This window comes from Eulemur rufifrons, chromosome 1, assembly GCF_041146395.1.
Source record: "Eulemur rufifrons isolate Redbay chromosome 1, OSU_ERuf_1, whole genome shotgun sequence".
In the NCBI taxonomy this organism is placed as follows: Eukaryota; Metazoa; Chordata; class Mammalia; order Primates; family Lemuridae; genus Eulemur; species Eulemur rufifrons.
The window spans coordinates 62,945,664-62,971,789 of record NC_090983.1 but is presented as its reverse complement, the minus strand read 5'-3'; the positions used below and the strand labels follow the sequence as shown (position 1 = coordinate 62,971,789).

Here is a 26,126-nt window from a genome sequence, read left to right as displayed (position 1 = left end):
TCAATGGGGGCGGGGGGTGGGGGGGTAGAAGCATTAAACTGGGTATTTTGCACAAGTAAACTCAACTTTTCACTTTTTAATTAGTTGAGAAAGAGCCAAGTGTGGTGAAAAGACCACCTTTGTCACCAGGTGAGTTGGTATTGGAAGCTGAGTTGTAGGTCAGGTATTGAAATTCAGGTCAGTGTAGTAATTACTTGTGAAGTATATGAAGTAACCCAAATGTTTGGCACATACTAGATGCCAATGAATGGCAGCAATGATTACTTGGCTATTGCAGACAGAGAACGTCAATGTAAAATGAATCACAGAATTCTGGACATCAGTGTAAAAGAAACCACAGAGCTGGAAGGGGTCTCATGCTCATATTCTGGCTTTATGTCCTACTAGTTATATAACGGGCCAGTTGCTTAACTATTTCATTTTGATATGGGAATAATAATATCACCAATTTTAAAGGTTGCTGTGAAGATTGGCTGAGAGTGTTTAAAGTGCCTGCTACATAATGTGTTCAAGATGTGTTAGCTGTTACTATTATATTGTTAATATTGCACAGATGTTCAAATGAGCCTCTTCACTCCTTATACTGTGCTCTTTCCACCATTCCATTTGCCCCCTAAGGAGAATGACACTTAAAAAAAAAAATGATGTATCAGTCAAGTTTTCATCAAGTAGATTGGGGTGGGGAATAGCAAATATTTCAAAAATTTAAAGTCAATTTTGCTTATCTAGGAGTAGGCTCACTTGGAGAGGCCCAGCAGTGGCCTCTGATGCCTCCGATGGCGTTGTTTTCCCTATTGGTGATCAATCGTTTGGCCCTGGCTGATTCTCCTTCAGGAGGCAGGGGGAGAAGACCCAAGCCTTGTCCCACTGGGTGCTGGGAAGTGGTCAGGAGGCCCAACAGGCAGGGCACGGGGACTCCTTCCCTGTATCCACTTCAACCAGAAGACCACAGAGGACTGATTAGGGGGCGGGAAGGTTGCTGTGGTCAGGGCTAATCAGACAAGGTCTACATGGGACCTCACGGTGGGAGAGTGAGAATGCGTCACATCCCTGTCTGCCTGTAGTTAATCCACAAACAGACAACCCTTCAACCAAACAGTTGAGAATAGACTGCTTCCTAGTGAAAAACGCTAACATCAAGAGAGGGTTAGCTTCTCTTCTCTTATTTATCATGCACGTGTGATCCACAAAGCCTAGACTGAGAGAAAGTAGGCCAGACTTGAATGCAGCCATGTGGAGGACATACATGACTTTTGCGATTTGCCTGTGGGCCCCAAGTTCACATCTGTACATCTGAGGAGAGTTTCACTTCGACTGATCCTGGTGATCACCTTTATATGTGAAAAAGAGCTAATTTTAAAAAGCCAACTGAAAGAACTTATTTGTCATTTTTAATTTTGTATGTATTTAGCTTTGCATGCTACTTTTATTTACTTAGTTCTTTTTGCTTATAGCATGCACATCATAAACTCACTAGAAAAAAGTATTAGCCCTGATTAAGAAATTTCCATGTTAAAATTTAGTTTAAAAGGTGCGAGGGATCTGAGATTAATTACCTTGAAGCTATCATTGCTGGAACTGGAACTTCTGTGGGACCTACGTGCCCAGGGTAAGTGGTATCGATAATAAATACCCGAACAACAGGATTCTTAGCCCCAGCCTGCCAAGAAAATGGAGATATATAAGCTCATAAAATTTTAATTATCACCAAGGTTTTAAAGATACCTTAGAAATTTAGATATATTTTTATAAGCTAACAATATTAAATATATTCCTGTTGAAGACATTCTATTTATAACATGACCAGAACTTCATTTCAATTTTACTTTTAAGGCAATTACAAATGTTGTGTCAACCAGAGTGAAAATATGTATTTTAAATGCCTAATGAGAAGGCTTTGATTTATAGGGAAAAATATTTTGAGTATGAAAATGCAGTTCTGTGATCCATATTCTCTTTTTTGATTTCCAAGACAGATCTCTCTCATTTTCATTATTAAGATAATTATATAATAATCATCATATCTCTGTGTACTAGGGAGCACAGAGGGAAATTGGTTTGGGAGGAGAATGGAAAAAATAAATAAATGAAGGATATTTTTTGCTTTTGCCATATGATTTGGTCTAGGATAATCACCAAATGTCAGTCTCTTAGCTGCTTGTATTACTACTGCTACCATCCACAAAAGATCAGGAAAATTTCACCTCCAAATAAAGTGTCCATGGGCTTTACACTTTTCTTGTTTTGTGCATTCTGTGCTGCTGTATACTGAAAATTTACATGATAGTGTAGCTCATGCCTAAACAGTTTCTTAGAGTTCCTCTGTTATTTTACTGCAGAAAATGAGAATCTTAACAGTTGTAATAAAATTTAAATCCACAAAATTTAGACACACAGTCTTCAATGACTCATTGCTGTTTGAGTTCATCCAAAGAATTGTTTAGTCTCTCTTAGGACTTCCCTGTTTCACCCCAGGTTTGGCTTTGCAGTTGTTCTACCTCTCTATCCAATGCCAGATGTTTCAGTAACTTTAATCCTCAAAGAAACATGAGAATTTGGGTCCCAGCTTCCCAGTCAGTGTCAGTCACTCTTTGGTTCTGGGTTTCCTCATCTCTTCCTGTTTCCATAGACTCACCCAAAGATCCAAATTCTTTTACACAATGGGTCCCAAGTACCAGGCCTCTCAATTGCAAACATCTCAGCTTCCAGACTTTCCACACGGCCCTTGACGGACATCCTATCTACACAGTCATCTCCTATCCGTTGCCTTTTCTCAATGACTTTACATAAATGTAGACTCTCTGCAATTCTATTTCTCTGTCTATGGCCACTCTGGCTTGCTTCAGAATCCACTTGTGTGTATGCCACATCCATCCATCTTGTCACATACAGGGACCCACTGTAGCCATCATGGCAGTGTTCTCCTTGGCAAGTAAAAACAATAAGGACCAAAGGACAAAAAACTGCATTCCAAAGTCACATCTGATTCCTTGTTCAAAGGGTGAATTTATGCTTCGATTCCCACTTTTTTCAGATTTCTTGTCTAAATTGGAATTAGGATGCAATGCTTTTTCACTGGGACCTGGTCATTCTCCTGCTTCACATCCAGGTCTCCTCTCTCCAGACGTGAGACTGAATAAAAAGGATGTATGATAAGAACTCTAGACTTTTAAATATGCAAGAAATTCTGGGCACACACCATGTCTAATTCCCTCAAGGAAGAAACTGAGGCTCACAAATGTAACCTACTTTGTATATCCAAAAAAGACCATAACTCGTGCCTGCTTCTACCTGACAGGAACATCAAATTCAACATTTGTATTTTCCGTTCTAGTTTGCATTTACATGAGAATTCAAGAGGGAATTGCAAAACAGAACTTTACCCTGAATTTGGAGCATGAAATATGAAAAAAATTAAAATTAAGTTAAGCTTGTTTTTCCTCCATGATCTGGACCATATGTTTTTCAAAGATTCTGCAATGGATTTTGCAAAGACTACTTCATCCAGCACAACCAGATGTCCAAAGCAACAGATGTCCACATAAATAATAAAGCACAGTACAATGTTTGCCTTACAATGCACAAGGATAAGAAGCCTCCAAACTTGTTGATCCCACCTCCGTTCATGATAATGGTTGCTCATTTTGACACCAGGGAAATGAAAGTATCTGCTAAAACTATTCAACATACCTTTGGGTATGGAATATTTATTGTTCTAGGATACTGGTCATCACCAAAATATGAATAGGCAATAACTGGTATGCCTGTATCATTAAATTCCACATATGCCAAAAATCTTCCATTAGGAGACCACCAGAGAGCATATTTTGTAGCAAGCATTCCCTCTGAAAAATAAATACTAGCATATTAATTATAATTGCATCTTACTTTTAAAATCATTATAAGTACTTTTAAATAGCTATTGACTGAAATAATTTTTTTTAGTGTGGATGAGACATATGCCATGCTTTGGTTATTAAAAAATAAGTAATCTGAGTTAAGAGGAATAGTTTAGCCTCATACCTCATATCAAACATCAATTAGTTTTTTGAGAAATAGACATTAATCAGAAATTTGATTTTTTAAATAAATAATAAACATGTCAACAATAATTAATCTTTCTCTTCAGGGCAGCTTCTCATTTTTTATAGTCACCTAAACCAGCCAAAACAGAGAGAACTATAATTGTACTACGGAGTGACATAAACATTGAAAGCTGAATTTCTCTCTGGGGGATATTAAAAACAAAACAAAACAAAACAGAGTTAGTTCAGTATTACATATATAGTTTTTATAAATACAGAGACTAGAAGTCTTTTTAAAGTCCAGTTAAGTCCTGGATTCTACATGAACTAGAATAAGGACAAAATCAAGAGAGTATCAAAAACTAAAAATATTTTCCCAAAATAGAAACCATTTACAACATAAACAGTTTAGTTTTGAAAAAAAGATTTCTTTCTGAAGAAAAAGCAAACAGGACAAAAATGTACTAACACAGCACCTAAGGACTATATATTAATACTTTTTGGAATATAAATCATTACTATCACTTCATAGTAATGTTTGTGAAAATAAATTCTACCAGTCATCTGATAACATGTATGTCCTGTTCATAACCTAATAACAGTTTTCACAAATGCTCCCATTCATTGAAATAAGGTACTACTCACCTAAGTCTTATTAAATGTATGAAATTATTTTAATTTAAAAGCCTAAAACAGCAGCAATAGAAAAAGAATGCAGCTTACCTTCATAAACCCAGTCTGGGATTCCATTAAATATTTTATTTTCTCTTCCATTATATGTTATTTGAAAAGGTGGATCTCCTGGTCTTTGTTTGAAATAGATATTGTTTTGATAGACATATGCCTAGAAGTGGTGGTAGGTTAGTCAATAAGGGGAAATTTCATAATAAATACAATGAAGGCTGTATTTTTGAAAAATTATTCACCTAATACCTTTGAAAAGAGTGGTAATCCAGATTAAAAAAAGATTCACAACTAAAATATCATTTTAATAGGTCAAAAAACACAACCAACCCACATTAACATCAATTATGATTTTTAAAGTCTATATCAAATGAAGAATAAAGTCTACTATTTTTTAGCTGTTTTATTAACTCCAAATAGTTATGTATATTGACAGAAAGTTGAATAAATCTCTGAATATTAATAGCTAGCCAGATCTAATCTTTATTTAGAGTCCTTAAATAAGAGCTTGGACAAAATTTCATGTTGTCTGAAGCTAGTCTGGGAAACTTGTGAAAACCATATTTTTCCTGAGCTTTCTGGCACAACGCATTCTGGCTGAGTATAAGGATAAAGTTTTTTGACTGCGATATTTAAAGAAGTCTATCCATGAGCTTGAGATTTTGCGGAATTCTCAGATGGGTTTCAATTTATCAAAACTCTTCCCATTTTTAACCACTAAAATAGTCATGAATGTATTTTTTTTTTCTTTCAGGCAGGGAAATTTAACAAAGGCCAAAATCAAATGGCTCCTCTTTTATTTACATGATTAAACACTTCAAAAATTTAAACACTTACTAATTTACTCCCAACAGGCGACCAGCATAAATACTGAATTGGACGAGGAAGCTCATTTCCTCTTACAAATTCTCTAGAAGGAAGGAAAGAACGAAAGAAAGAAAAACAACAAACCTTGCCGTTCAATGCAAAAAATAAAAAAAAGTCTGTACAAACCGACAAAATATGCAAACAATAAAAATTAAGGATCATCCCCTCTGCATCTACAAACCTAATGGGAAGAATATAGAAACAGAACTTGAGACAAGGTGGCAGTTGCCATTCTTTCCCTAGTTACTTAAAAGTCACTTAACTTTTCTGGGTCTCAGTTTTCTGACCGTTATAGTGAGATGCATGGATTAAACACATATAGATTGTGAAAGTGGGAACCGCTCTGGAGATTATCTAATAGAACCCTCTCATTTTCAGAAAATAAATATGAAGTGTAAAGAGATGATATGACTTTTTAAGGTAACATTGCTAGTTCTTGGCAGACCCCGAATTAAACTCAGATCTTTTAAAGCCCCGGGACTGTAAAATTTGCACACACCAGACTGAGATGGTCACTGAATTGCCTTCCAGCTCTGAAATTCTATAATTGTGCTGAAGTTTAATATGTGCTCTTCTACATTCTCATTCACAATCCCCATCTCTGTGAACGCATATGCATTTCAAATTTTTGAAAATAAGATGCCATTTGACAATCTCCCCAGGGATCTGACTTGAAATCAGAAAAGGAAAGGAACATCTGATCTCAAGCTAAACTGAAAAACGGATCGTATACTGGGCAGTATGCCTTAAGCTTGCAAAGCCCTCCACCCACGGGGAAATTTCAAATATTCTATTGGCCAAAAATCTCACTTTAATGATTAGAGTCACTCTGCTTTGCAAGTACTCAGTTGAATGACTTGCATTGTGGGGCTTTTGTGCCTCTTCAACAAGAATGTATACAGATTTTTATAAGTGTTAGAAGTCATAGGATACCATGTTTAAGTTTTGACTTTTATCTTCTTGAAGACTGTATTAATAGTTTCATCAAGACTGTTTTTAATGAAAAGCAAAATGAGACCTACCTTCAATACTTCAAAAAGCCTCAAGAAAGACTCTCACCTACCCTCTCAAAAAAAATCTCTCCAACCTGACATGTGCCTGTCATTTCAACCTTGCCCATTCTTTTAACACTTGGACATCTGTGAAGACCTGTAACATGCATTACCTTGAATTAACTTATTAGGTCATGCAGCATAAGGCCTAGCCAGCAATGAAGGAACATGGCACAGTTTTGATTAGAGAAAGAATGATGCCCCTGCAGGTGACCATTGGTGCTGCAGTGGGAATCCTGGCCTCCAGAGGGCAGTGTATGAGCACCAGGCCCCTGGCAGGTAGGAAACATTGAAAGAGATGTGAGATCGCAGTCAAGGGAACGACCCAGAAAGAAGGAATTCTTCACCTGGTTCACAACTCTGTCTCAAGCCAGTGTTCATATTACCTTTGACATTGTAACACTATCTTAGGTTTCTATATGGGGTAGAATTATCTATGCAATCATGTAGACAGCGTTAAACTGAAAATCTCTATCCATGTCTCTTCAGGACTGGCAAGCCACCACAGCTGCCATTTCCTGTTTTCTGAGTCACTAAAGGTATGAGAGAAGGAAGAGGAGGATGCTTTACAAAGACTGTCACCTTCTCAGTGTTCCTTACCTTGCTTGAAACTAGAACTGTCTTTGTTTTCTCTGTGCTAGATATTCATAGTCTTTCAAGGCATATAAAAGACTTAGAAATAGTGGTATTAGGTCATGCCTTGAATCTCAACAAATTTGTCATACCTCACTTCCTAAATCATACTGTATTTACCTGAACAAAAAAAAAAATCTGGAAAATTAGATAGTTGTACAGAAAACAAAACAACCCCTCCAAAACAGTGGCTTGATTCAATATAATGCAGAAAAAATAAAATTATAATGTGATTCTAGGTTCTAAAGCCTTTACAAACCATGATTAAAATATTAGCATTGTCATCTTCTTTTGGAATGCTGTCCAATTTGGGGAACCTCAAAATAGAGAATTTCAACATCATTAAAAGAAAAACAAGGACATGATTAAAGCCTTAAGAAATTGTACTGAGACACAGAGATTCCCTCCCACCTCACTAGTCTAAAAGTTTCTTGAGAGTAGGGTTGGCACCTCGAGCTCATTTGTATCCCCCTGAAAATATATGTGTTTCACATAGCAAGTGCTCAATAAATACTTCTTGAATCTGGAGATAGTGTGGATACAGAGAAGAGAAGGACTCAGAATGCATTCAATGGATTTAGATTCACTTCTTGTTTCTTAATTCGACCATTTAAGGAGATCAGAGTTATTCTTTTCTAAACATTTAAAACAGATAGATAATTGTTTTGAATTTTTGTGTTCTTGCTAGACAAAAGGGGAAATAGACTAGAAGATTTTTTTTCAATACCTCTTCAAGCCGTGTGATTATTTTCCCCTTGTATAACAGCAAAGAGGATATCACATTAAGATGAGTAACTAAACCAATTCATTGTCCACACTCAGTCAGAGTGATTTTTCTTAGGTGCAAATCTGATCATGTCATTTCCCATTTAAAACCCTTGAGTGATTCACTATTATCATCAGAAAGAGATCTAAACTCTTTTTAATGGTTTCCTGATCATTATTTGGCCTATGCTTCCTGTTTCAACTCTTTCCCAACCTTACACCACCTCCCACTAGTCAGCAGGTTCCTCCAGTTTCAACTAAACTGATCTAATTTGAGTTTCCTGAACACTCCATGCTCTCCCTCCCCTTTGGACCTTACATACTCTTCCTTCTGCCAGAAATTCTCTCCCTCAATCCTTTGCCTACCCGAACATTCATTTTTTTTTTCTTTTAAATGGTAACTATTTCAAATAGTTAAAACATACACATAAAGAAAACGGCACCTGTCTGAAAATATATCTATTATCTAAATTTAAGAGAAACTAAGGTCAGTATAAAGATAATGTAGTCTTAACCTCAAATCAGAGCTTGGAATGAAAAAGGCTGGGTATTAGATTTAGGCAGTATTAATGAATAGAGGTGATGTTTTACCCATTCCTAAGGTCATAGATGTGATACGTTGCCGTGTAAGAGTATCTCCAAAGCTGTCAGAAAGAAGAGAGGCAAGACAAATTACAGTTTAAAAAAAGCTTACATCAATAATGTATAATCATATATCATCCAATTCGAAGTTCAGAATTATAAAAGGACTACTTTTACAAGGCACTAGGAAGAATATGTTTCAATTCCAAACGAGTCTTCATTTAAAGAGTTTTACTGTGGACTTTTGTGCCGTTTGTCCAAGTTCCAGAACTAATCTCAGCAATGATTCAACCCTCACTCCATAAAAAGCATATCCAAAGACATTTCCTAACACAAAAAGCTTATCTTTGACACACTGTATCCTAGGAATTTTCCCTTCATGTTTTACCTGTATTGGAGTAAAACCACTATGATTTCCACAGCCTGTAAGAATTATTCTGTGCTTGGGTAATTCATTATAATGATACTCTTTAAAATTAAGTAAAGAAAATTTCATATAACATATGGTTTTGTTACAAAATGATTGCCTTTCTCTGAGTGTAGTTTTTAAATAATAGAAATTTTGAAAATAATAGGAGATATTTAGCTTATAGTTCCTCCTGAACAAAGCTATTCTTTTTCTTGGTAGGCATGTTTGTGCTGTGGTTAGCGAATGATGCAAGTATTATTTTGGATTCTGTTTCTGAAAGGGTTTTCAAACTCTTGACAGAGAAGCTCCGTCGGGTTGAAACGTGTATTTCTGAAGATTGTTAGTGACCAAGGCCTGAACATTTAGAGATAAAGACAGACTCTTGCTTTCTCTTACTTTTTAAACTAACTTGTGGATTAGTAGGAGATATAATCAGATATATCCAAATTAAATAGTTGATACCTTTGAATAATCACTTTCTAGGTATGCAAATTGCCGATCAGGTGATAAGCCATAATTTGAAGCATTTATACTTTTCTGAAATTATGAAGAAGTCGATTAGAATACAGAAAAATAACAAAGAGCCATGTAAATTTGTAATTCTAAAAGAATGCTATATCACTGATACATTCCTGCATACATATTCTTTCAATGAAATTGAAAAAATTTTATGCAGTATCTGCTGTATACAAAGAAATTTACTAGACACTATGGGGGGAGGATGCAACAGATAAGACATCACATGTGATTTCAAGAACCTTATGATGTTAAACTTATAATGGAATAACATATGACAAATTAGAAAGCTCTAAAAAAGAGATTCAATACAGCATTGCAAAATCATTAAGGAGAAAATGATTGAATCCAGATGAGGGGATCATTGGTTGCACAGAGGAGGAGAGTGTTATTATATCTGAACTTGGTTTTAAAAGATTAGTAGGCTTTTAAGGGTGGGGAAAGTAGGAGGATTCAGCGCCCAGGAGAACAGAACAGTATGTGCCCATCTATCATAGCTACCACTTATTGAGCATTTATTCTGTGTCAGGCATTGTCCTAAGCACTTTCAAATGTTATTTCATTTAATTCTTATATTAACCCAAAGATGTATCATTGTTCCCACTTTACAGAGGAAGAAACTGAGGCATAGTGAGGTGAATATAGTGTAGACCCAAGATTCCAAGACTAGTAAGTGACAAAGCCAGGATTTGAACCTCAGTTTGCCTGAGACTGAGGACTGAGTTCTTAACTATTTTATGACATACTATTTCTACAGAGGAAAAAAGATACCCCCAGGTGATTCACAAGAAGGCAAGGACAATAGCCTAGTGTGACTAGAAGAGAGAATTGGAGGACTCCAATGGGAGAGGGGGCTGGGAAGTCCAGATCAGGTGCTAAGACTTTGAATTCTGTCCTTGGTCAGTGAGGAGCTGGCAAAGGTTTCTGAGGAGGAAAATGATGTTGGGTACATACCAGGGTGCTATTACTCAAAATGGTATATGATTCTCCTGTTTCAATATTATAAAACACTACATTATTATCTGCAGATTGACGAAGATATTCTTGTCCTTTAAGCAAGAAAGAAAACGAAACTTGAAATGATCTTTTAACAGAAAATATATTTCTAACAACAACAAAAACCCCTCTCTTATTTCAAAGACCTACTTTGTTTTTCCTACCTGTGCAGTATATATTGCTTTTTCAGATTTAAAATAGTAAGTTGACGGTGGAAGGGAGAAAAGTATGCTTTTCTCTGCTTCACACAAAGATGCCGCATTTGCTAGCAGCAGCCCTATTCTGATTCAGGGTGCTTAGGAATAAAATTTTGTTTTCTCTGAGTTACAAAGAGGATAAGCTAGTTTTAAATAGTACATTTCTTTAGCAATGATAAAAATAAGTTGCATTTGGGTTGTGTTTGATTTAGTTTAAAACATACTTTATATGAATTTTATTTTCTAAACAAAAAAATAAAAATATTCAATCTCTTAGTGGCACTTAAATATACAACTATAATGTCATAAACTATTTAGTTGATCTCACCATCTATTTGATTTGACTTATTTGATAACATCCTATTTTAAAAAGCATATGCAAATAACAATTTAATAGCCCTTAAAGGGTTTGTTGTCAGAGTGGGATTTTTTCTGTTTTCCAGATTATCCAGATTAACAGTGGAATTTCTCTTTTGGTAAAATTCTCATAACCTCTCCTAAATAGGTGCATATCTCCCATTCTCAAAAGCTATACCAGACACTCAAATTATTCAACAATGCATTTTTAACTTTTCCTTTTCTTTTTAATCTCCTATTGGCCTCATCGCTATTGGGCAAATCCAGTCTGAATAGTCTTGTCAAAACTGCTTTGGTAGGCGCCTGGGTTATTCAGATAATTGCTCTTTTTGTCCATTTCAACTGATATGGTTTCAGTTACCATAGAGATACATTGGCACCACAATCAAGACAAAACAAAATACATTTTTAAAACCCCCAAAAGATAGAGAAACAATCCATTTACCTGAAATCCAGTTTGGAAAAAATGTTTTATAAGAAAATGTCCCATTTAAAATATCTTTCAGTGTGAGTGCTCTTGTAGTACTTCCTTCAGAGTTGTGGACTTTGGGGGGAAAAGGAAATACATTCTTATTAAAAAGAAGGTTAATAACTCAAATAAATTCTAAGCCTGGCCTTAATCTGTTGTTTCTCACATAATGATAAAGTCTGCCATTGGCTAAGTGCTTGCTTAAACCCTATTTTAATAATTATCATTATTAGTAGTATATTCTTTATTATAGACAGGGTAACCAAGGCTTTAGGGAGATAGTTTGATTGCCTGGAAGGGAAAACTGGTGGGAAAATGTAAAGGAAGGTGAAAGTTGCAGCAAAGGGCCTTACAGAGCACCTGGGACATTATTCTTCAGGCAGTGAAGAGTTGTCAGGGGTTTTTGAGGAGGAAGATGAGATGAGGTTCCAATAACTCTAGGCCTTGCAGAGCTGGGATTATAGACCGTGTGGGTCTGATTATAACCTCAGCCTCTTAAGCAGTTCACTGTATTTCCTCACAGGCTTGGCTTGAATTTCCACTGATTGATCAAGGATGTATTTTAGAACCCCAGTTGGTCGGGTGAAATCAGGCGGAATCCTAAACTTCAGAAATCTCAACAGAGGCAGTAAAGAATGTAGATAATTTTCTTATTCTGACTATGGATTTTTAGAATGAGAAAGCCGACCAGAAGAAAAGAAAACCACATGATCTATACAAATTATCTTAGAAATCGCAAGAATAGAGGTTGTCCATAGAAAAGCTAGCTTAATCTAGCTCACAAACACCAAATAAATTTCATCTATATTTGGATCTTTCAAAACAATTGTGTTAACCTAACACGACCCTAATTCTCAGAACAAACTCGTTATAGAGCTCCGAAACAGTCAGATACACCAGGCAGACAATAAAGCAATCAACTTCCAATCCCGTTTATACACTTAGGGCCATTCTCTCTCTGTCCCACCCTACCCCTTCTCCAGGTCACCACTTCACAGAACCAAAACTTACAGAAATACCCTGTACCTTGAATAGCATTTAGGTGAAATAAAACTGTCAAAGATGAGAGCTGTAGCTTTATCTTTGTGCTAAAACTCTTCCATAGCTTTCTATGACTCTTCAGATAAAGACCAAAAATGGCGATTTGGACAACAGGTGCTGGCTACCCTGGCACAATCTACCCCACCAGCCCTCCCTGCCCCTCTCTCATTACTTTCTAGTGTCCAAACATACTTGGCTTTCTGTTCCTCACATATTCTTTCTGTAGAGCTTCTGCAGCTCTTCCCACCCTCTCTCTTTGTCTCATAATTTCTATTCAGCCTTTAGTATTCAGTTGAAGGGCAACTTCCTCTGGGAAGCCCTTCCCGTCCCCTGGTTAACTTGGTTAAGGTCAGGTTCCCTTGTTACACATTCCCACAGACTATATTTCCTTCTTTTAGAGCACTTGCTCTGGGCTGTAATCATGTGTGCATTTGAGTAATTACCTTATTAATGGTTTTCCACCTTCCACTGTATAATTAAAACAGTTACTATAAGGCCAAAGACCATGCATGTCTTGTTTTGCTCACTTGTTTTGCTCCCCAGTGTCTAGCACACACTGGCATTTAATAAATACTTGAATGAATGGATGCTTGAAATGAAGCATAGCTGGCTGGCTGGCTGAGATTTGTGCCCTTCTTTTAATTTCCTCCATGGCTTTGGTGAGTAGATCTCTGGCACCCCAGCTTGCTCACTTATAATATAAGGGACTGGACTAGAAGGTGCTGACAATCCTTTCAGCTATGCCATACTAGATTTTAACATTTGAAACTCAACCTGTTCTATTAACCTTGTAGTTACATAAATGTACTGCCATGTATGTAATAAGAGCAAAATGATCAACTGGGTAATAGCATCTTCTGCTATTTTAACTGATTCACACTGATGCATGTATGCTCCACACATTTGATTAAGACTATGGGTTTATTTTCTTAATTTAGCAAAAACTCATTCTGGTAGCTACGAGAATGCAAGTGGCTGGTAAGCCCCTTTGCAACTAGACACTGAATATTTAATAACATTAAGTTATTCTGTTTTTTTTTTTAACAATTATCTTCCTATAATCTGTTTGCATCTTAAGTAAGGTTGCATATGATATAAAATTATTTATAATGAAACTTCTGTTTAATGGAATGATCTTGTGCAGAATTCATACTACTGATTTTGTAAATTCCTATTCAATGAATAAAAGACCATTTACTATAATGGCATTATAATATAATTGCCAAGTACTGCATTTAGTTCAATTTTATTTAGCTCTCCTAAGAGCAAATTACAATCTGTTTCTACTGTAATCAAGGGAAAATCATAACACTATTTGTAGTGGAAATTATTTTCTATTTGAGATACATTTAGTTTATATCTACTAATCCTGAATATCCAGATGGAAAATTTTTAAGTATAGTAAATCCATTTACTGTGAATGCCAAAACAACTAGATAACTGTTTTTTTTTTAAAAAAATTTTGTTATTAATTCAATAAATGACTATAACCTTGGTGATGTCTTTTTTGAGTATAGAGAATGATTTTTGTTATGGCTAATGATTTATATCATAGTTTTTTCTATTTAAGTATCTTTGCATATAATTTTTAGTACTTGCAGTTATGCATAGGACATGCATAGCTAAAATTAATCTTCATTTTTATAGGTGGTTAAATTAAGTGAGGTAATTCAAGTAAAACATTTACCTCTATGCTTGCCACATGGTAAGCAGGCAATCAATATTACCTTTTAGTATTAGCATAACTCATCAGTATTTTTCAAACAAATATTTTAGATCAGTGTTTCCCAAACAAATTTGACGATTGGGACTTTTGGTTTTGAATATCTACTAAAACCACAGTTTGAAAAGTGCAGTTTCAGATTAGGCTATTTGTATATACAATTAAGGTTTACTTTTATTCTAGTTTAATGAAATTTATCAGTTATACTAAGAACATCTTGTCTATTGTGCAGCTTAATAATTGAACTGTTATAATTCTGTTAATAAACACAACTAGCACTAATACTGTACATATTGATAAATAAAATTTATATAAAAACAAGTTTCAAATTATTTTTTAAATATCTACCCATTTTCCTTTCCATGTCACTAAAAAGCATCCTGATCCTTATCACATTTCTCCAAAAGATTGTAAGGATTAGTTATTTATTCTTTTAAACCCCTAGTTTATATTATACAGGAAGGTTATACTTAATAGTATATTTCCTATTACTTCCTGGTAAGTCATTTATTGTATATGGGTGCATAGTAGCTATAAATGCCAGCAATCTATATAGAGAGCTTAGCATATGTCCTATTATGACTCAAAATATCTGTAAAGCAATTTTAAACATGTATTAACGTACTACTAATTGCCATAATGAGAATAATCCTCACCACCACCCAAGAAGTGACGAATGGATGTATGAAAAGCATATCTTGATGAGCCAGCTACATTTATATAGTAATAGGGTTAATGGCACACATTGGGGTAGGATCATTACTCCAAACCTCATGTTATCATTGTAAACTGTCTCACATGTGATGTAGCCAGGGCTTGGACAGTGTAATTACGTTGGTGTCAGGCTGGATACAGTTGAATTCGTTCCCAATATAATGGGAGAAATTTAAATTAGGCATTCTTCTCTTCCTATTGAAAAATGACCACATGTTCATAAACACAATGGAGTAATGTTTCTACTCTGAGATGTTGCATTAGGTCATGTTAGAGTGGAAATCAGGCATAAAATCTACTTAGAATTTTCAATACAAGCTCTGTTTCTTTGTACATGTAGAAAGATCATAAATATAATAATGTTTTGCTACACTATCAATTTTGACCACCATATCAATCACCAACAGAAATGACCTTCCACTGGGAACTATGAAAATATCCGTGGCTTTTTGCTTTCTCAACATTAATCTAAATTTATTAAATATGAACTTTTAAAATCTCTATTTATGTGGAAAATAATTTTGTAAGGCATAGGTCTCTATCCATGAAGGTAGAGGCTGTGTTTGATTTTTCCTACTTTTATGTGCCTGGCAGCTAGGACAGTGCTTGACATAGAGTGGGAGCACAGTAAATATTTGTTAGATGAAAAAATAAGTGAACTTGACAGATTTTGTGTTCACTTGTTTTTGATAATTCTCTCCCTTACTTTCTGCCCTCTAGTCCCTGTAGTAAATTTCATCTATACATTCTTTTTCCTAGATATGCCTTCATTTAAATATTTATATCAAAATTTAGTCTTTGGAGCCACTTGGAATGCTTGTTTAAAAAACAGATTCTTAGTAATTTATCTCAACCCTACTAAATCACAGTCTCTGGGGACAGGGTCTTGGTAGTTTTAGTTTTTACCAACCTCCCAGAAGATTCTTTTGCAAATGTCCAGAATTCCAATTTAATGATTTCACTGAATCCACTCATTCAATATACTCCTATGCTTGTCAATAGAATCCCTTCTTGACAACAAACTCCTGCTGGGTGGGTGAGGCTGGCCTGCATAGCAGTCTCCGCTGCATGGAGAATAGATCCACACAACTAAGTGTTGACCTTGGTTTTCAAGGAATGTTAATGGTCTCCTTTAATGCTCATTGTCTCCAAATAGACTCTTCTTTAGGTATAATCCCTTTGCTGATTCTGGAAAACTGGAGAGAAGACTGGGGGACTGATTCTGCTCCAGATTAGATTCAAGTGAGATTACAGAGAAACCACTAGAATCATTGTTTTCTAGTGTTTTGAATGTGCATTTGTGTAAATTATTATAAAATACATCTCCACAGCAACACACACACTAAATAAGTTTCCATCACCTGAACATATTCATTAATAATTATTGGATGAATAAATGGATTTTTATGTCCCTTTTCAAATAATGTTTTAATATCAAAATATAATGATTTGATGATTTTGGAAGATTAGCTTTGGCAACTATAACTTTTAAACTCTACTAGTTGAACAGAAGTAAAAATTAATTCTGAAAGCGTATCGCTCCACTATACATAACTGACACTTAGTTGATTAACACTTAATTCCTCACAGTGCCCTTAAATTTGATTTGGCCCATCTTTGGCATAGTTACTCACATACTGCTTAAACACTCTAATTAACTATGCTTTAATTATTTGCATTTTCAACTTATTAAAGCAAAGCTGAAAATTATTTCAATTACAAATCCAAGAAATTACAATTCACAGAAATGATTCACAAGCAAGTAATGATTCACTAGTCTCCTAATTCTTTCTTAAAACTTTGTGCTTCTTCTTTATTAGGATTCTGTTTCTGTTTCTGCCATTTAATGGTCTAGTCCTGAAAATTTAGAAGTTAGTGTCAGGACAGAAACATCTGATGTTAGATCTCATTTTCATCATAAACCAATTGACAAAATATGTTTCATTAAGTGGGCACACAATGGCTGGCAGGTCCTTTTGTTCTCATTTTTGCATTTGATTTGGAATTGATGCTTATGAGGCCACTCCAAGGAAAGCGACATGGGCTCCCAGGCCCACCACACCCCATATTTCTGCTGTTTCTGCAGAGATACTATCTATGAGAAGGCATCATTTCCAACCATTGCATCTTGGGCCATGTTTGTTTCTGGAGTAAGTACCACAGGGGCAAGGATAGGAAATAATAGGGTAGGAAATAAACTACTTACAAGCTAATATGATCAAATTTGGGTAAAGACTGACAACTTTGAAAAAAATGGATCTGAACTAGCTTTATACTAGAAAGTGCTATATTTTACTTAAATTCTTGTAAGTGCTAAACACTGTATGTGCATGGGCCTGTTAAATCCTCACAGCAACCCTCCACAAAAAGTACTATTATGAATACCATTTTGCAGATCAGGAAATGAAAACTAGAGAGGTAAACTAGTTTGCCTAATACATAGCAAAGCTGGGGTTTCAATACAGCTCTGTCTGATTTTGGAGCTGATTACTTTACCACTATACTATATAATTAAAGTGAGAGCACGCATGTAATAAAACAACAAAATACAACAAACATAAAAACAACACAAGAATCAAGCAACACATAAGGGGGTAGAATACTGTACCCCAAAACCTAGGTTAAGAGAAAGTGAGGCAATTTGAGCTTTATCAAAGCAAAGAGGTTGTTAGCTATAAAGCTCTTACTGTCCAGTTGAAGAGTGTAGTAGCTCTCAGCTCTAAAAAAAATTTTCTCTGGTTCTCTTAATAAACAATACTGAACAACATGAGTTACTCAAGGGAAATGTCAACCTTCTTTAAACAGCCCATTTGTGTGTTGTTTTATTGTTGTGTTATATTATTTCAACTAGGGGTCACTTATTTTTCAGAATAGCTAAAGCTTTCAAAGATCATAGGATATGATCCACATAATGCATAAGAACATGAATGGCAAATGACATTTTGGTGACTCTGAAGATGAAAGCAAACCTTGCTTATTTTTGAAAGTCCACTCAGTCTCCTTTGCCAGCTCATCTTCCTCTAATCTCTATTTAAATTTTGGTATGGCTCTTATTGCTACTGCCTGGGGCTTGAAGAAATGTCACTTTCTTAGGTCATTTCATTCTCCCAGGGTTTCTATCACATATCCCTGGGCTGTGTCACCCCTATCACCACTGCCACACCTGACCTCCACAGGATTTCTTCTCTGAACTCCAGACCTGTATATTAAAATTCCTCTTTAATATCCCCACTTGCATATCTCAGAAACATTTCAAAATCAATATGTCCAAAGCTAAGAGAAGAAAATTTCATATTCCTCCTCCAGATTTCTCCAAGTAAATGGCACTACCTACCATCCATGTGTTTCCTCAATACAAATTCCTGGGAGTACTACTTGACTTCCCTCTTCCCTTATCTCCTTTGCCCAACACCCAGGCCTGACAACTCTATTCACTAACTCTCTCTGTACTCTGTCTGCTTTTCTCCATTTCTATTGCACCCCCAAGGGCAAGCCATTTCACACTATGTAGGCTATAATAAGTGCCTATGCTCCCTTGCAGTTTCATCCCTGGTATTTCATTGTGGTTTTGAGCTGCATTTTCCTAATGACTAATGATGCTGAGCATGATTCATGTGCTCATTAGTCATTTGTATATTTTCCTTGACAAAATGTCTACCCTTTGTCTATTTTTTAATTGTGTTATTTACTTTTTTTTATTGAGTTGTAAGATGTCTTCATATATTCTGGATGCTATTCCTCGTCATATATATGATTTGTAAATATTTACTCCCATTTTGTGTGTAGTCTTTTTACTTTTTAAATGGAATCCTTAACAACCCCCAAATGTTAAATTTTAATGAAGTCCAATTTATGTATTTTTTTCATTTGTTGCTTACTCTTTTTGTCATATTTCAGAAATCTTTGCCTAATCTAATGGCTGAAGATTTATCCCTATGTTTTAAGAGTTTTATAGTTTTAGCTCTTGTATTTCAGTCTTTGATCCATTTTGATTTTTGCATATAGTGTGAGGAAGGGGGTCCAACATCATTCTTTTGCACATGGATATCCAGTTGTCCAGTTGCATTTGTTGAATAGATTTTCCCCATTGAATTGCCATGGGACTCTTACCAAAAACCAATTAACCATAAATATAAGGCTTTATTTCTGGACTCTCAATCTATTTCATTGATTGATATGTCTATTCTTATAGCAGTACCATATTGTCCGTGGTGTGTTTTTCTTTTTTTTTTGAATCTTTTAAAATGTTTAATTAACTATGGGTACATAGTATTAATAGTTTTACGTATTTATAGAGTACATGTGATGTTTTGATACAGGCATACATTGTATGATGACTAAATCAGGGTAATTGGGACATTCATCACTTCATGCATTTATCATTTCTTTGTGTTAGGAGCATTCCAATTCTACTCTTTTAGTTAATTTAAAACATACAATAAATTATTGTTAACTATAGTACCACACTGTTTTTGTAGTAAGTTTTGAAATCAGGAAGTATGATTCCTCCAGTTTGTTATTCTTTTTCAAGATTGTTTTAGCTAGTCTGGGTCCCTTATATTTCCACATGGATTTTAGGATCAGAAAAAAAAAGTTATCTGGGATTTGGATAGAGATTGCATTTAATCTGTTGACAAATTTGGGGAGCATTGTCATCTAAAAAATACTGATGTGATGTTTTTCTATTTATTTAAATTCATAAGTGATTTTCCATTTATTTAAATCTTCTTTTTGGATTGTTCATTGCAAATGTATAGAAATGCCGTTGATTTTTATATCTTGATCTTGTATCCCGCAACTTTGCTGAAGGTGCTTATTAGCTCTAATAGTTTTTTAGTATAATTTGTTAGGATTTTCTATAAACAAGATTATGTCATCTGCAAATAGAGATAGTTCTACCTTTTCCTTTCCAATCTGGATATTATTTATTATTTTTTATTGTCTAATTGCCCTGGCTAGAACCAACCATAAAATGTTGAATAAAAGTGGTGAGAGAAGACATCTTGTCCTGTTATTGATCTTAGAGGGAAAGCACTGATTATTTAACCATTAAGTGTGATTTGTTTGTTTGTTTGTTTGTAGATGCCTTTTATCAGGTTGGGGAAGTTCCTTCTACTTCTCTGTTGAGTGTTTTTATTACGGAAGGGTGCTGGATTTTGTCAAATCCTTTTCTGTAACAATTTTAATGTTTATGAGGTTTCTCTCTTTTTCTCTATTAATAAGTTTTATTATGTTAATTGATTTTCAAATGTTAAACCAACCTTGTATTTTTGGGATAAATCCCACCTGGTCATGGGAGATATATATATATATATACATAAAGGAGCCTTTTTATATATTGATAGATTTGGCTTGCTAGTATTTTGTTGAAAATTTTTGCATCTATATTCATAAGAGATTTTGGTTTATAATTTTTTTTTCTTGTGACATCTTTGTCTCGTTTTGGCATCAGGGCGATACTAACATTATAGAATGAGTTGGGAAGTATTCTGTTGTATTTTTATTTTGAAAAAGTTTGTGAAAGATTGATAATTCTTCTTTAAGTGTTTGGTAGAATTTATCAGTGAAGCCACGTGGGCCTAGGTTTTTTTTTTTTAATGGGGAGTTTTTAAATGACTAATTCGATCTCTTTAGGTGTTATAGTCCCGTTCAGATTTTCTGTTTCTTCTTGAGGCAGTTTTGGTAGTTAGTATCTTTCTAGGAATTTTTCCATTCCATCTAAGTGATTTGATTTTTTTGACATACAGTTGCTATATCCTATTCACTTAAAGAGTTCTAACACATCAGTTTTTCCACCAAGTATAAAATCATAAACTGTATGAAAAGTATTTAATTTAGATACTAAACCATACTATTCTTTTTGTTATTAGTAATAATAAAGGTTAATAAATATTGTAAGTTATTCTGGTTTTACTCGGTAATTTTAGTCAATTTACAAGGACACTGGAAATAAAAAATAAGTTATTTGTATATAATGCAAAATAAATTTTAAAAAGACTGATTAGTATTTGATTAATTCTTCTATGAAAAGCTCATTTTGTTATGTGCCTACTGCGTTCGTTATTGTTATACTTTAAGGCTCAGTCTCCGGTTCTTTTTTTTTTTTTCATTAAACCATCAATATATATTTTTTATTCTTGTTTCCGGTTCTTAAAAGCTTTTCGTCCCGATTTTACATCCCTGGTTTGAGCTTTGGAACATGTTTTTCTCAAGGTATCTCTATGACTGGATGTTCTTGTGTAAGTTGTAACATAATTTGCTTTGGAAATCCGAGACACGTAAACTCCCCCACCACTCCAAGGATTTGTTCTGTAAAATTTGAATTCGGTCAAAAGGCTGCACTCAAGGATCCAGAAGGCCACATATGGCCCCAAGGATGCAGGTTCCTCACCCCTCTAAAGATTTGGATTATTTTTTAAATTATTTAAGATTTGGCAGAACTCAAAGAGAATTTGCCAAGCTTTATCTTCTGTGATTTCAAAATCCAAATGTACATTAAAGAAATATAATCTGCAAACTTGATTTATTTATGCAACTCAAAAGCTCTTTCATTTCCATGAACTTTCTGAATCTTTTCCTCAAGATTTTAGACTTCCCCATATTTCTTCCATGAGAACAGTGAAAAAAGCAGCTTAAAAGTCTTAAGATGTTTGGGGGAGTTTATTTTACAGACTGAATGTTGATACTGGGAAAAGTTTTAAACCTTCAAAACATATTTACATCTCCTTTGAAGACGATTCCATATCACATATATCTTATTTTTGTAAAGGTGATTGTTGAGGTTATGTTAACAGTAGTAATATAATGATAATGATAATAGTAACAACAACAATGATTCTGCCTAAAATATCGGCATTTTAAATATTTCTTCTTACAAATTATTGATCTCTCTTCTGTCTAAATTGTCTATGACTTTAGATATCTTTTTAAATGCCTTATATAAGGTAGAACTTAGCTAAATAGTCACTACAAATTTTACATATGTGTATATATGTGTGTATGTATAATCACAATTACATGTGTATACACATATTTTCCTTGTTAATTTATTTAAGTGATCTTGACATCACAGCCCTATCAGTTCCTTAAATTTCCCAAACACTTTCCTGCTTCAGTGTCTTTGCACCTGCTACTTCCTCTACATTGAGCGCTGTCCCCCAGCTTGTGTGTGTGTTTTTTTATCCCTAAGATCTCAGCTGAAATATCATCTCAGAGAAGCTTTCATTGGCCATGCTTGTTACGGACTGAATTGTGTGCTTCCAAAATTCATAAATTGAAGCCCTAACCCCTACTATGACTGTGTTTAGAGACAGAGCCTTTAAGGAAGTAACTAAAGTTAAATGATGTCATAAGGGTGGGGTCCTAATCCCATAGGACTGGTGTTCCTATGAGAAGAGGAAGCAATGCCAGGAATGCACTTGTAGAAAAGATCAAGAGGAGGGAGGAAAGCCTCTGGAGAAGCCAAATCTGCTGACATCTTGATCTTGGACTTCCAGCCTCCAGAACAGTGAGAAAATGAATTTCTGCTGTTTAAGCCAATCAGTTTGTGGTATTCTGTGCTGGTGACCTGAGCAGACTAATACAAATGTTGGTACTGAGAAGTGGGGTGCTGCTGTAACAGCTATCTAAACATTTAAAGAGAAGCCAAAATCTAGCTTTCGTATGTGAAATCTGATGTTTTAAAATTGGCAATTAATATAAATTTGTACAAAACACTGCAGGCCAAAATCAACAATAAAAACAGCAGTAGAAGGAAAAGTATGTAAAGGTAGACAAAGGACTTCAGGGAGGTCTGAGGCTAGACCACCAATGGCTCTCCTTTCACTGAGGAGCACCGGAGGCACCACCCAGGGGAAAGTGGGATTTCTGCTCGCTATGCTACGCTACGTAATCTCTCTCTGTTTAATCCCCATCCCCTCTTCAACCTCCTTTATCCTTCTTCTTTTCTTCCATCTTGCTTTTGCCCTAGAGCTGCCAGTGTTCCTTATGTGTGCCTCACACACAGAAGTTTCTGAAATATTTGTTGTCTTCGGTCCAAGGAAGTGGGGGATAGGAACAAGGATGACACTCAGGGATAAAGACTCCCTACTTTCAGAATTAAGAGGAACATTTAAAAAATTGTTATACATCCCACAGAAGGGCCTAGTCTCCATCTTTGAATGTTTAAGTGCACGCATGTTAAGATGGAGAACACAAATGCTAGCCACCATTTGTTAAGTGTCTCCTACATGTTAGAAATTTTAGAAAAATAATAGCTAACATTTATTGAGAGTTTGTTCATCACCATGTGGGGAACTCTATAGTTAATAGAATCCATTGGAGGAGGTAGGATAGCTCCTATAATTCCTTTTACAAAGGTCCGGGAATTCAGAAACTATAAAGCATGAAGCAAGGCCATATGGAATTTACTTGCAAAAATCTGGAGCCTCTGTAACTTTCTAATTCTAGTTTTTTGTCTTTGTCACCTCTGTCAGTCTCTTGAAACAAGGAGATCTGTGTCTTTGGAGTCAACAAAAATGAGAGGAAACTGGGGAGCTTAGTTTTCCCTGTCACCCTTGTGGCATGTCCATACAGAAAGAGGGGTGATGCTTGGGAAGAAGAACCTCAAGAGAGGAAAAGTGAATGGAGGTAGGAGAGAGGAAAAGGGGTCATTGAAGGGGTGCAGGCTGAAGCCAAGAAGAACAGCCTGGGACCAAGGGTAGAAACCCATGTGTGCTTCCCATATTGGCAAAAATAAAAATGGTATATTTTAGAAGTTTCAGAGTTGTTCCTTATATTTACTATTACGTAAGTGAGCTAAATGGATCTTTCTCATTTCGCTTCTGCACATTCGTATTTGTTCCTAAGATTCTGCTTAATTCCTCCAAAGCCCTTTTAATCCTGGTTTGGTTCTCCTGGGGCCCTCTCCCTTCCTGGAGAAGCCCTCCTCCTTTTTTCTTTTACTAAGACCCAGTGGGAGATGACAGAAATCCTTCTCTGGTATCAGTGGTAATGACCACGCATCTTCGGGTGCACAAAGCACTGGGTCCTTATTCCCCAGCCTTCCAGAGGGAAATCCTGACTGCTGCACCTTGGTAGCCCAGCAACCAGCACGATAATGGGCAGGAAGGTAGTGGGACTTAAACATTAATATACAAATAATGAAAGAATGTTTCTTAAGTGTGATTTTAAGTTTCTCAAAAGAAGTCTGTTCTTACACTGAGGCATAAAATGCTGGGCTGAGGATCTGAGGGCACCTAAGGCCAACATGAGGTAATGGGATTTCTGATGAAGTGTGAGAAGCAGGCTAAGTAGGAGTTCACTTAGCTTTGGATTCTCTGTTCTTTTTTCCCTTTCCTCCTTCCCCTTCCCGCCGTGCCGCCTTGGATCCTATTTTCATAGGCGCTGGGCACACGTGAGTGAAGACTGGACCTGACTCTGCAGACTGAAGATGACTGAGGACTTGGGTGTGAGAAGAAAGGAAGAAGGTCGGAAGGAGGCAACACCCGACCTAACCTCAGGGCCGCCTGTGGCCCTGGCTCTAGGAAACGAGGGCTTCTTGCCCTGGTTCTGCTCACAAAAATAGGGGAATGACCAATGCCATTTACAAGCTATTTAAGTGACATTCCAAGAAGTTCTTCAACACATTTAGTAAAGATGGAAAATGGTTTAATAGGCAAAAAAAAACAAACCAAAAACAAGAACAAAAAACCCCAAAGAAACCAGTTCTCATCGTATTTGTGATTTTTCTGTTTCTGAATGAGTACTAAAATTTTATCTCAAGTGTAATTTCACCCTATCAGGAAATAACTTTACTCTGAGAATTATCATGTTGGTTGAAAACAGAAAACTATGTTATTGGACTTTTACACGGTACCTTGTTTATAACATGTATTTATGTGTATGTTATAAACTAAACTTGGAAAGAAGGTAAGAATTGGGATTATATGCAATCACACAAATGTCTGTGTGTGTGTATACTTATATACTATTTGTAAAAGTATAAATATGGTATATTTCTTATTATAGCTCAAATTCCAAAGTACAATCCACTTCTTTCTTGTGGACCTAGAGGCAGGTTCCCAATAAAATCTACACACTTTTGCTCCAAGAACATTTATTTCTGAGAGAGCAGAGTGTCAATTTCACATACTTTTGAGTTTCTTTAAAATCAAGAGCTAATTTTTAATGGCTTAGTGTTCAAAGGGTTAATAGGACCTAATCTGCCACCTGCTAACTGCTGGTATGAGGGAAATGTGGCCCCAAAACCACTGAGTTGAGAGACTGGTCTGAGACAATTTTAAAATGTGTGAAAGATATGGACATATACACTACATATATCTCAATAGCCCAGGAACAATCTTGTGCTGGCATAGAGCAGGAATAAAGACAGAAAATTAATCCTAAAGATGTAAGAACATTGCTTTTATCTTACTGGTTAATCTATTCATTTTATATAATTTTAGGAGAATCTGGTGATAATTTTCAATTTTTCAATGTGTTTTTCTATGTTTCAGTTTTTTTAAAGCAACAGTCATTCAGGACTCATACATTCTTTAGCTGAAGTGTGTCATCAATCTTTCTATACTATGAGTTAACCAAAGATATTTCCCAGTTAGTTATCATAAACTTCTAGTATGTGTTGGTACAAATTTTTCCACAGTCCCTAGACCCCAAGACACAAGAGCTGTTATTGTTTTTCTTTTTTCTGTTTTATAAGCTTGAGCATCTCTCCATAAACATTTTTATAAAAAACTTCCCCTAATATCATTAGATTATCTATCAGCAGAGTCTTAATTTACATTCAAACTAGTTCCAATACCACCTCAGGGTATCTTCTAATTTTCAGCAAAATGAGATCAATGTCCATCTAAGCCTGTTTGTAAGAAAATCCAATGTATCACTGATCATAATGCTTGCTTAACAATATTTAGTCTTCTAATTTGATTGCTCAATGCTACTACATCTAGAACAACAGTTTTACTTTTCCTATACAGATGTTCCTGAGATCTCCATTCTCAATTTCTTTCCTAAATTTTTGAAAAAACTATTCAGTAATTAAAAAAATAACTTCATAGGTTCTGTTTTAACTTTTCCATTCTTACTCATTTTTACTT

At 35.4% G+C, this 26,126-nt stretch overlaps 1 protein-coding gene across 2 annotated transcripts in view; it reads right to left on the bottom strand.

The window, feature by feature from the left end:
- FAP (fibroblast activation protein alpha) overlaps positions 1-26,126 on the bottom strand; it is a 68,554-nt gene that overhangs the window by 41,533 nt on the left and 895 nt on the right. Inside the window, exons 3-10 of one of the 2 annotated variants that reach the window (XM_069472021.1) lie at positions 11,529-11,627; positions 10,488-10,582; positions 9,480-9,554; positions 8,618-8,670; positions 5,547-5,619; positions 4,749-4,869; positions 3,691-3,845; positions 1,557-1,660 (exon numbers count right to left, since the gene is read on the bottom strand). In XM_069472021.1, coding sequence (XP_069328122.1) covers positions 1,557-1,660; positions 3,691-3,845; positions 4,749-4,869; positions 5,547-5,619; positions 8,618-8,670; positions 9,480-9,554; positions 10,488-10,582; positions 11,529-11,627 — 775 coding nt within the window. The remainder of the gene's footprint in view (positions 1-1,556; positions 1,661-3,690; positions 3,846-4,748; positions 4,870-5,546; positions 5,620-8,617; positions 8,671-9,479; positions 9,555-10,487; positions 10,583-11,528; positions 11,628-26,126) is intronic. The other variant, XM_069472026.1, reaches the window with a different exon arrangement.